The sequence below is a fragment of the Etheostoma spectabile genome, chromosome 4 (assembly GCF_008692095.1).
Source record: "Etheostoma spectabile isolate EspeVRDwgs_2016 chromosome 4, UIUC_Espe_1.0, whole genome shotgun sequence".
NCBI classification, from domain to species: domain Eukaryota; kingdom Metazoa; phylum Chordata; class Actinopteri; order Perciformes; family Percidae; genus Etheostoma; species Etheostoma spectabile.
The window spans coordinates 14,867,244-14,878,050 of record NC_045736.1 but is presented as its reverse complement, the minus strand read 5'-3'; the positions used below and the strand labels follow the sequence as shown (position 1 = coordinate 14,878,050).

General features: G+C 38.2%; 2 protein-coding genes across 3 annotated transcripts in view; one reads left to right on the top strand and one right to left on the bottom strand.

Annotated features, from left to right (window-relative positions):
- errfi1a (ERBB receptor feedback inhibitor 1a) overlaps positions 1-5,202 on the top strand; it is a 6,463-nt gene extending 1,261 nt beyond the window's left edge. Inside the window, exons 2-4 of one of the 2 annotated variants that reach the window (XM_032513766.1) lie at positions 1,459-1,664; positions 1,851-1,939; positions 2,173-5,202. In XM_032513766.1, coding sequence (XP_032369657.1) covers positions 1,513-1,664; positions 1,851-1,939; positions 2,173-3,233 — 1,302 coding nt within the window. In that variant the 5' untranslated portion in view covers positions 1,459-1,512 and the 3' untranslated portion in view covers positions 3,234-5,202. The other variant, XM_032513767.1, reaches the window with a different exon arrangement.
- A 3,602-nt stretch (positions 5,203-8,804) lies between these two features.
- Positions 8,805-10,807, bottom strand: part of LOC116687549 (mucin-3B) — a 2,408-nt gene continuing 405 nt past the window's right edge. The window contains exons 2-8 of the mRNA XM_032513009.1: positions 10,494-10,618; positions 10,200-10,264; positions 9,896-10,098; positions 9,576-9,738; positions 9,303-9,467; positions 9,101-9,171; positions 8,805-8,997 (exon numbers count right to left, since the gene is read on the bottom strand). Coding sequence (XP_032368900.1) covers positions 8,966-8,997; positions 9,101-9,171; positions 9,303-9,467; positions 9,576-9,738; positions 9,896-10,098; positions 10,200-10,264; positions 10,494-10,618 — 824 coding nt within the window. The 3' untranslated portion in view covers positions 8,805-8,965. The remainder of the gene's footprint in view (positions 8,998-9,100; positions 9,172-9,302; positions 9,468-9,575; positions 9,739-9,895; positions 10,099-10,199; positions 10,265-10,493; positions 10,619-10,807) is intronic.

Sequence of the window (10,807 nt, the reverse complement as noted above, 5' to 3'; positions counted from 1 at the left end):
TCGAGGATCATGTTGCTTCCCATCCCCACCGAACCGAATCGACTGCCCTGGGCATGTGGAGTGCATGCCTTGTTGGGCAGTTTGGCTAGTGCTGCTGACCCAGGCTTCCTGTTGTTTTAGAGCTTTGTTTCTCCCCAGCTGTCAGGGCAGCACACACAGCGAGAGGGCCGTGTTCTTCTCAGTCATCACTCCAACATTATAAGGAGGACAACTTGTCCCAGTGTGTGCATTTGTGGTCTCCAGAAGAGATGACCACCAGGCCAATGGATGCACCTGTTTTACTGCAGTCTGAAAAATAGGACTTCTTATATGGCACCAAAGCAACAATGCATGCCTGGTGTCAGTGAACTCACACATGGTATACAACAAATATACCTATAGTAGGCACTGAATACTTTATTATAACACTTTCTAAACTCATGTCTCCAGAGATTGTGACATACCCAACTGGTTAATCCAGTGTGAGTCAAGACATTCAGATCAGATTTTGCTTCCAGTGTATTGCTGACCCCAGAAATATCCATATGCTGGCAGATTTCCTCCCCTCTGAATATTGTACACATTGTTTACTCAGCCCTGACACATACTTGACATGACACAGACATTCAGGTCATGTGACTGGAGGAGTTCTTGCAACATCGGGTATATCTACGGTAACTGGAGGAGTCCCTTCCTCTGCCGTTCAGGACAAGCGAGATTGCAGCACTGGAGTACAGCACAGTCAAGTTTAAAATCAACTGTAAACATATTAAGAGTCAAGGTACAGTCTGTAGAAAGAGAAGTTTGAAAGTTGGTTAATGAGTTCAAACCGAAGATTGCTATGTTAAATTTAGACTTGTATATATTCTATATATATATAGAGTTGACATGTAAAGATCATTCAGTGAGCTGTTAACAATTAACAATTGTATTTATTTATGAATCAACGTGTTGTCAAATAAATCAAAACTGAAGCACCAATTGCTCTCACTGTTTCCCCTTTATACAACTCAACTTCTAACTTTGATTAGTCATCTACTTCAGGCTAGTTTTTGAGTAAAGTAGACTTGTAGAGTGAACAACAACAACAATCTGTAAATTACAGCAACATTTTTACATCTATATCTTTGTAAATTATTTTGGTCTACCTACTGCTTTTCAGCTTTCTTTGTAAAATACTCATTATGAATGATGAAGTGCTTTGTCCTCGTCAAGTATGTGGACATAAGAGACCGAAAATCTTGTCAAACTTTTTGTCTAGCTTTTGTCACATCTGTCATAGAAGATTGTTTTCTTGTCTTATGGGAGGGAAAAGAAAAATAAGCTAAAGGCCATAACTGAAAATTCTGTTTGGTGGGCAGCAAAAAGGGGGGGATGTGGTATTTGCACTCTTTTTTTAATGTGCTACCACATGTTCTGTTTCTCTTCATCTGTTTTTCTATCAGCCTCCTTTCACTGTCATTCATTGCTGTGTTACAGGTACACCAGAAGCAGGGGCAGCCAGCCGGGCGATCTGAGTGTTTCCTGACTTTGATGCGACCCGAGTGTGCCTGGAGCATGTCCACAGTGGGCCTGACTACCCAGGAGATCTCTTTTCCCATAGAAAACCCCTTCCTGAGGGGCAGCTACTGTCTCAGCATGGCTGGATCCAAACCCTCCTGGAGCGATCGCCATGAGCTGGACAAGTGAGTGTTCAGGTGCCACAACTAGCAGTCCATTAGGGGAAGACTTTTTTAAAGGGGACAGTATTTCAAATCTGCATGACATGCTGCCTTTTTATGGTTCATGTCAGTCAGAGATTTATTGCAACGTACAATGAAATGTTATGTAGCTCATAAACTAGTACTAATCTAATGTTTCTTTTTTAACAGCTTCTACTTCAGTATGGACACTGCACACACAGATTACAGCTCTCGTGCACAGCATAAGGGGCCACCTCCACTGTCTCTAAGTCATGAAAGTAAGTGCATAAGCTGTCATCTGCACAGTGCAGGTCTTTTGAAATATTCAAATGCTGCATTGGATGTGTTGTTCTTTTTGAATCATCTGCTACATATTGGATATAGTAAGTGGTTTCCAGAAAAAGATAGGAGTCCATTGGAGTAGTAAATAGTGATTTTTGTCAAACAACCGTAACAATTTATACTGTGCCATTAATGTGATGGGTCTGTTTCATTATTTTCTCTCTGACAGGACATAAACACAGTTTCAGCTCACAGAGATTACCTCCAAAGAAATCCCGGCCCTCCCATCTCTCCCTGTCCTGCAGTGCTGAACCATCCACCCCAAGTCCTGCTGATGACGACCAGGTGGTCCCCTCATTCCAGAGGCTCTCAGTGTACGAGTGCAGCAGTCCCCCACAGACGCCAGGCAGATGCTCGAAGCCTCTGCCCCCCATCCCTCCACAAACAGACATCTCCCCTGAGCAGGCTATGGACAGTGAGGTAGAATTTTTTACGAGTTCAGACGACAGCCGCTGCCTGGTGTCTGATCAGTGTCCAAAATCGTCTCCTTTTCGATATGGAGTCCCCAGTCGAAGGAGCTTTAGGGACTGCGGCCAGATTAACTATGCTTACTATGATGGGCCATTAGGACCGCAAAGCCAGAGGAAGCCCCAACAGCAGCATCAAGCACATCCTCCGCAGGAAGTGCGGGAACAGTATGAGCAGCAGCGACAGGAACCACCTAAGCCAGTGGTCTGTCAGAGGAGACTACAACGATCACACTCTGGCCCAGCTGGGTCCTTGAACAAGCCTTCGCTGCTGCGCCTCACATGTCACAAACGCCACACCCAAAGTATGGATAAGCCTGAGGTGCCACCCCCAATCCCTCCTCGGACAATCAAGACAGGAGACTATCGCCGCTGGTCAGCAGAGGTCTCGTCAGGGGCTTACAGCGATGACGACAAACCACCCAAGGTGCCCCCAAGGGAACCTTTGTCCAGAAGCAGCTCCCGCACCCCCAGCCCCAAGAGCCTCCCAACATACATTAATGGGGTGATGCCCCCGACCCAAAGCTTTGCCCCGAATCCTAAGTACGTAAGCTGTCGGGGTTTACAGAGACAGAACAGTGAGGGCTCCCCCTGCATCCTCCCTGTTATGGAGAACGGCAAAAAGGCCAGCACCACACATTACTATCTCTTGCCTCAGCGATTTCTTCGTGTCATTAACAGCCCTGGAGCGCGCAATACAGATGTATCAGACTCAGTCTGGGACTGTCACACCAGTGGGAAAGCACATGTGGATTTAGTTTAAACAGTTTTAGTGGAAGTAGCAGAGGACTCTACTGTAAATGAGCAAAAACCACTTGAAAATGGTGAAACTGGACGCTATCAACCCTCAAACCGCTGCTTTTACATTTTTTTTTTTTTTAACCCCTATGTATTCTGAACACACAGGGTGTGTGCGCACTGTAATCAGTTACTGGTAATGTTGGAATAGCTATCACAACTGAGATACTTTACTTAAAAACAGTATCCCTGACAATAGATTGTGGGCAAAATTCAACATTGTAGAGCTTATTTTTGATGTGCTTTTTTTATTACATGACATTTAATACTGTGCTGTTTTTGATGATGTGGTACAGTCAGATGGTACAAGCAGGCCTTGAACCTCGTGTGTTCAGTGTTTTCGGTGTCTGGAAGGTTGAGGATGTTTTGTGAGATGCATTGACGCTGCTTTTGTATCTCACAAGAGACAGGTCAGTAATGTAACCATGTATAACTTAATGAATGAAGTCTAAATACAAGGATAATTCATTTTTAACAAAATGAAGGATGCTAGCACACAAATCTCTTTTCTGTTTGCTATTATATCTCAACACAATATGGTTTCCCTGCCTTGATGAAGTTTCAGTTTTACTTAGGCCACTATATCTGTGTATTTGTTGTTTCCCACATGGTATATTTTGTACTAAGATGTGGGTACATTACTGGTAGCTACGCATGTTCCATTGGAATGTTTAGTGCAGCTTAAATGGTGTAGTTGTCTGTTAATGAGTGAGTGTGTGTGTGTGTGTGTGTGTGTATCTGTGTGTGTGTGTGTGTATGTATGTGCATGGACATGTTTCTGCATACATGCATGTGAACAGCAGTTGGAAAAGTGTTCTGGTGAGACTTTATAAAAAGACTTTCTACAATTGGTAGAAAACTGTCAACCATACTTGTTACTTGGCTCTGCTTATTTGCAGCGCCTGCGTTTGAGTACAGCCCTCTTAAAACGTAATTGCTTTCTTTTAGTGTCCAGGTCTGTTTTGTTGCACAGAAATTGACCTGTTGAACAATAAGGGAATGTATGCTATCCTAACTGAAATTTTATCAAACAGTTGGAGGAGCTTATTTTTGTCAAGCTGTGATTCATTGCTTGGAACTAATTTGCTTCAAGTACTACTGCACTTCCCTTTGAAATATATCATATATTTCACAGAGTCCCCATTATTAAAGGCAAAATCTAAAATTATAACCTACAAAAGATGAAGTAAAAGCTCCATGTGTGACCTGACACATAATTTATATTCAGTTACACTTCAGTTAAGTGTAAGACAAAGTCAATTCTACCCGGATTTCCTTAAATAGAGATTTTAGATCATGCAGATCTTAGATCACGAAGATGTTGGGCTAAACTGTTAATACAGACGCATTACACAGACAGTGCAGGGTTTACCTACCTGACACAGACTTTCCTGTTCTGCTCATGCATTCCTGCCTTACATGATTGCAGTGGGTGTGGTCAGAGAGACTTTGGCTGCTGGCAGCCTAGAAAATGTATGATTTTGTGTTGTAATCGTTATGTAGATGATTCAAGAAGCATCAGGACGATATAGTAAATGTAGCACATGTATTGAAGTAAACTTTTGTATCGAACATGGTATTCAGTTTGGGAAACATAACTGTTAAGGTCAAATATGAAATATACTTTTTCTCTCCCTCCTGCTCACAAAACCTTGCCAACACAATGTTGCTTTTGACTTCAATGTCTGAAAAATGTTTACATCATACACTGATACTATTTAATCTTAAGGTATTCATGTCTTATTAGAAATAATAAAACTGAATGAAGACTAGTTTATTAAGAAATAACCTCTCTGCTGTGGTGAAGACATGCACTGGGAGAATACAGTATGCTGTGTACAGTATTTAACAATTCCATTTGTTGTTATGAATAGTTCATAAGTATATATTCTTTAAAAAAGAAAGCAAAATAAAATGAATTATTTATGAGTCTGCTTTATTCTGTTTGTTGAATCTATCAAGCCTGACATCTCAACTCAGCTGTTTGGCCTGTTTTATCACCCACACACCCTCATGCTGTGCCTTTTTGTAACTGGCCTCTATCCAAAGAAAGAAGAGTGACTTACAATAGTTGACTGACAATACATACAGTGCACAATGTATTGCCTTCCTCTTCCTGGTTAAAACACAGTCTCCTCCTGCATGACTCCTTAGATGCTCTGTGCTAGCCAGCTTTGCACCAACAGGTTTTTTGAGCACTTAACAATGTTGCAAGTGTTTAACTTTTGACTTGAGTCCATGTGGTTAGGCATGGAGCCGAAACCACAGTGAGCCACACAGAGAATTAGCGGTCAAATCCTTACTTATTTAGCTGCAGTTACAATACCCACCACATAACCTCTCAGCAAGGCAGTAAGCATTTCTGTAGGTTTGTAGTAATTTACAATTATTGTCATAATGGAACAAAAGGCAGCAGTTGGAGCTATTGAGGCCATCTGCAAACCTTTTCACCTGGTTTACTTGTATGTGAGCTGCTAGGCGACAGCATTGATGGTGACTATAGCAACTGTGGCTGCACATTTTAAATGTCTGTTGGGGGCAGGAAAGGTCAAGTGTCAGATGAATTAACAAAGCGTGTGGTTTGTCAGTAGTGTTTGAGCGACACACATTATAGCATGGCTGTGGCATGAAAAGGCATTGTTGTGTTCTTAGCCAGAACTCAGACATGTTACTTGCTTAGACTCCAACTGTTGATTTCACATTAAGCTTTTTTTTTTATCAAACTCAGCCAAAAAACCCAAGGGATCATTATAATTCTCTATTGAATTCAGTCACTTTGTGTTCTAAACGGATTCTGTGGCTGATTCTTCTTAAACCTTTTGTTTCCTGAATGAGCTTTATTTTGACAACACAACTTGAGTCTTGTACTTAAATATGCCATTGAATGTTTAGTCTACCTTGGATTTAATAATGGCATTGAGTTTGTGGGATTTAACTTTCAGTTGAAGCAGCTCAGCTACAGCCTACTACGGCCTCAGTTAATTAGATAGAAGTCCTTGGCTGGCAGAGCCAATGGATTAACTAGTGAAACCAAATTGTTTTAATGATAAGAATTATTACAGTAATTATGATTAATGCCTCAGTAATTGCAAAACAGCCTCTGCTGATTAGTCTGCAGTGGTCAGAGTAAAAGAGAGAATGTTTGTTTTCTGTGACTGGCAATTTACATGTCTGCACTGCTGCAGATTTTGACATTGATCCACTAGAAAATTACATACAATTCTGCTATAAACAAAGAAGTATGCTGAGTAGTAATATAACCATTTTACATAATTATTACACTGATGACCTATTTTTATACACACAACAAAAAAGTAAGACACTAAATAGTTAAATGCAACCTTTGTCTTCAATAGTAATGCACTATAAAATAGGTCTATCTGGGGGAAAATTTAATTGGTTTGACCTTTAAAAGTGAGAAAAACTTTTTCTTCACATTTTAGGTTAGATGCTCAACAACAAAAATTTCCAGGGTTTATACAATTCACACAACATAACATATCTATAAAACATCTATAAAACATCTGCAGTTGTATTCCACATTCAACAATATGCCATTTTTTAGTATCTCCTTGTAAGTGAAAAGGTGTATTTAACAGTACAACGATATCAGGCTACTGTGGCAGTGTCACAGAATACCTGACAAATAATTAGAGTCTGAGCCGGGAAAAACATTTTGCCAGTTAAAATGTATGTATGTAGACAACATTTGGAGAATAATCCATTTAATTATCATAAATGGTGTATATAATTATACTTTTGGTTATAGCAAGGAAATGCATATCTGCAATCTGTCATATTTTTAAGAGGGAAGAGAAGTAGAGTTTGTAAATTCTATGTTGGCTTCTTCTGTATTTTGATTCCCATCTGACTTAGCAAAGAAACCTGTAGAAAGGTATTCGGAAAAATCTGCTAATTAATTCCATTGCATGCACAGCCTTTTCTTTTGCTGTGACTTTTTTTTATCATATGTTATGAGTAGTGGACAGAGTTGTAAATATTTAACTTAGACTGAAGTGCTGCTGGTTAAATTTTACTCAGGTCAGATTACTTGTAAAGAAAGTATAGTACATCAAGTGAAGGTAAACAAGTGTTTTTTCTGAGTCAGCCACTTGGTGTACACTAACCATTAATGGATCAGATGGATAGACATCAATGAACTGAATATTACTGTTGAGGACCAGCAGCAGGGATGTGCACTAGCATTTCAAGGTACAGTGGCACAAAAAGAGATCTCAATGCCAGTTTCCTGACTAGATATGACAGGAACAATAATATTGGACTCTTACAGTACTGATAAAGCTGTTATTAACTGATGCAACAGTACACATTTCAAATTCTACAACAGGACAGAGGTGATCACTGCTGAGGTTGATTAAACAATTAAACATTTTCACATCACTCTCATTTGCTTTATAGATCACAAACACTTGTAGTAAACTGTCTATCTCTGTGCCTCTCTAGTCACATGGCAATGGCTAAGCATCACTTAAACAAGCGTGTGTATGCCATCTAGTGTCAGGATATTGTATTGACAAGCCACCATTACCCTCTTTAGCTTAGCAAGGATAGTGAACATGATTTTCACTAACTGAAACAAATACAGGAACCCTAGATGCAGACTTAAAATACAACAACACTTCTTTGGCACAATTGAAGTAGCATTTTGCATGGCTACTGTGGGTTTACATATAATTGAACAGATGTTTCTAATCATGCATTACCTATGTATTTGAATGCTATAGATTATTGCATGTGTAACAGAGTTTGTGTTATCAAAACATATTACTTACTGTTGAGGCAAGTGCATATTGCAGATATTAGTCAAAGCCCATTGCATTTTTTGGAATACCAAAAACACTCACATCTCAAAATAAACATGTTCCAAATCCCATGCCGGCATTGATAAAAATTACACTCATCTAAGCAACCTTGAAAATATTTAAATCACATTTTATTCTTAGTATCAGTATACTCCTGGTTGCTATTGCATCTTCGTGATTTAAAAACATATTCTTAATGTTGTCATTATTTTGTGTATTTGTAGTAAATGTAGAACAAAAGCCACCAGGTCAAAAATGTAACAGCATGTTTGTGTATGATGAGGACATGAGTTCTGAAACAAACCCTGGACAAGAGTTTCAGGAAGTACAGAAAAAAACTTTTTTTTTTAAATTTTTTTACATTTCTTACCTAGTGTTTCTCAATACTGCAGAGCAGCAATGCTCATGTAGTGAGGTGTGATTAACTGGAGTCTGAATAGACATTGCGTTTTTAAATAAGGGCACAAGAGGCTACAGTAAACTACAATTAACATAAATAAAGGCATTAACATAACCCATTACTAGCCCATTACTACCCATTACATGATATCATAATATGATATCATGTGCAACATAATGGTGGTATTGCGCACTGATTTGTAATTTGCTTTATTGCTAGCATGGAAAACAAAAAAATGTTGTTGTCTTTAACCTTCATAGAGTTAATGTTCAAAACCTCTGGATGTTTTGTTTTGATCTGGAAATACACAAGAATGATTACATATTAATAACATTTTAAATAAAATATTACATTTATCTATCCTTGTGCTTCAGAAGACTTCCAGAGGTACTGTATGTAATACCAGACTAGTAATCAAGAATACCTGCAATTGGCTGTCAACATTTTTTAGATGTGGCCTAAAACCTTTGATGTTTAAGTGTTTGCAAATCCCAAGTTGTGATCTCCTGGAAGAAAAAACAGGATAATATTGAAATTGCAAATGTTTGAGTCCTTGTGGATCAATTGTTTAGCGGATCTAAAAAAAAAAAAAATACTAAAAAAACACACCTGTATCAGAGAAGTCAAAGAAATCTTCCTCAAAGGCAGACAGTCTTCTGTTGTAGGAGTTGCTTCTTCTCCTAAAATAAAGTGACAGTTTCTTTAGTTTCCCATGGCAATGTTTGTAACTTTATGATTGCAGACAAAAAGAAACAACATTTGTTGACCAAGTTACTATATAGGAAGATTTGTGTTGGGCATCACAACCCACCAAACGGCCATATGTCTCTTTTTGACAATGACAGCAATGACAATGATAATCAAGAGCAGGAGTGCTGCTGCCAACGATCCAAAGAGTACACCATAGAACCCTGGACCTCGACGGAAGAGGTCACACCGTGGGCCATAAAACTGCTCAAGGCTAGACTTGAAGCACCTGGATTGAAGGGCCATAACAGGGAAACGTTACAAAAAAAACCATTAAGAGCAAAATATAATATGTAAGGGCTTTGTAATTAAGATAAAAACAGATGTTTTTGCTTACCTACATGTTGGCCCTGTGTCTATGTTATTACGACATTCTCCATGTTGATGACAGTAATCAGGGTTTGTTTTGCAAGGTCCAATACACTGCCAATGACCGCTAATAATCTCAGCAGTGTAATTAGCATAAGAGCAGGTTATAAAAGGCTTTAGATCTGTAATATCTGATTGATAAAAAAAGTGATGTATTTAGCATTTTTGTAAAAGTACCATAATACAAATATAGAAATGTTAATGACATAAATTAGAAGAAGAAACACGGACAGTGCAAAGAAACAAGAAGTTCAGTACGCACATTTAGAACTGAAAGAGTGCACTTACTTGTAATTTTAGATGGCTGGAAGGTGAATCCATTTAACTGCACAGCTGAATTATTGAAGGCCTGAGATATATTTTTGAGGTTACTTGTGTTATTCAAGATATCATGCAACACTCCATCAAGCTGAGTGTTGACAAATTGGATTTGAGTTTCATTGTTTGGATAGATGTACTCTGCCACGCTCTCTGCAACAACACTTCCTGGTCTACAGTTGAAAAATAGAAAGATATTACCAAAAAAATAGCTTCTACTGGATTAAAGAGTAATTTAAAAAATGTTATCAGTAAAGTTGAAATATAAACATACGATAACTTGATGACTTGAACTTTTTTAAACGTTTCTGGATCTGCTTCTTTGCATAGCCCTTCAAGCTACAACAAAGGACATATGTTATTATAGCATGGTTTTAACAATAAATAAAAATGTTATAAATTAACATAAAAAAACAGTATTGAGTAAAACACAAATGATAAAAAGGAGCGTTATATAGTAGAACTTGTTACCTGGTAAATAATAAGTATAACAATTAGTAAGTTATATGACACGAATAAATACTATATACCACTAGCATTAAGTTGTTCAACAATGAAAAAAATTTACCTCCCGTTCTAATTTCTTAATGAATTCTAATGATTGAGGTGAGCTTAGATCATTAAAAGCCAGCTGAAAATTGACATTAATTGTCAAAGTAAAATTTGCTTTTTGGGTTGGAATTGCTCCGGTATCTGAAAAACATGATGAAACCATTAAATTGACACTGTAAAAATATTATAGACATTGCAATAACATTTTACATTCAACACTGAGGTAAGAAATATCAATGCCAAAATCAGACAGAATATTAACATAGTCATTTTAACATAGTGTTAAAAAACAATAACTTATCTCTGCTTTGAATATATATATATATATAT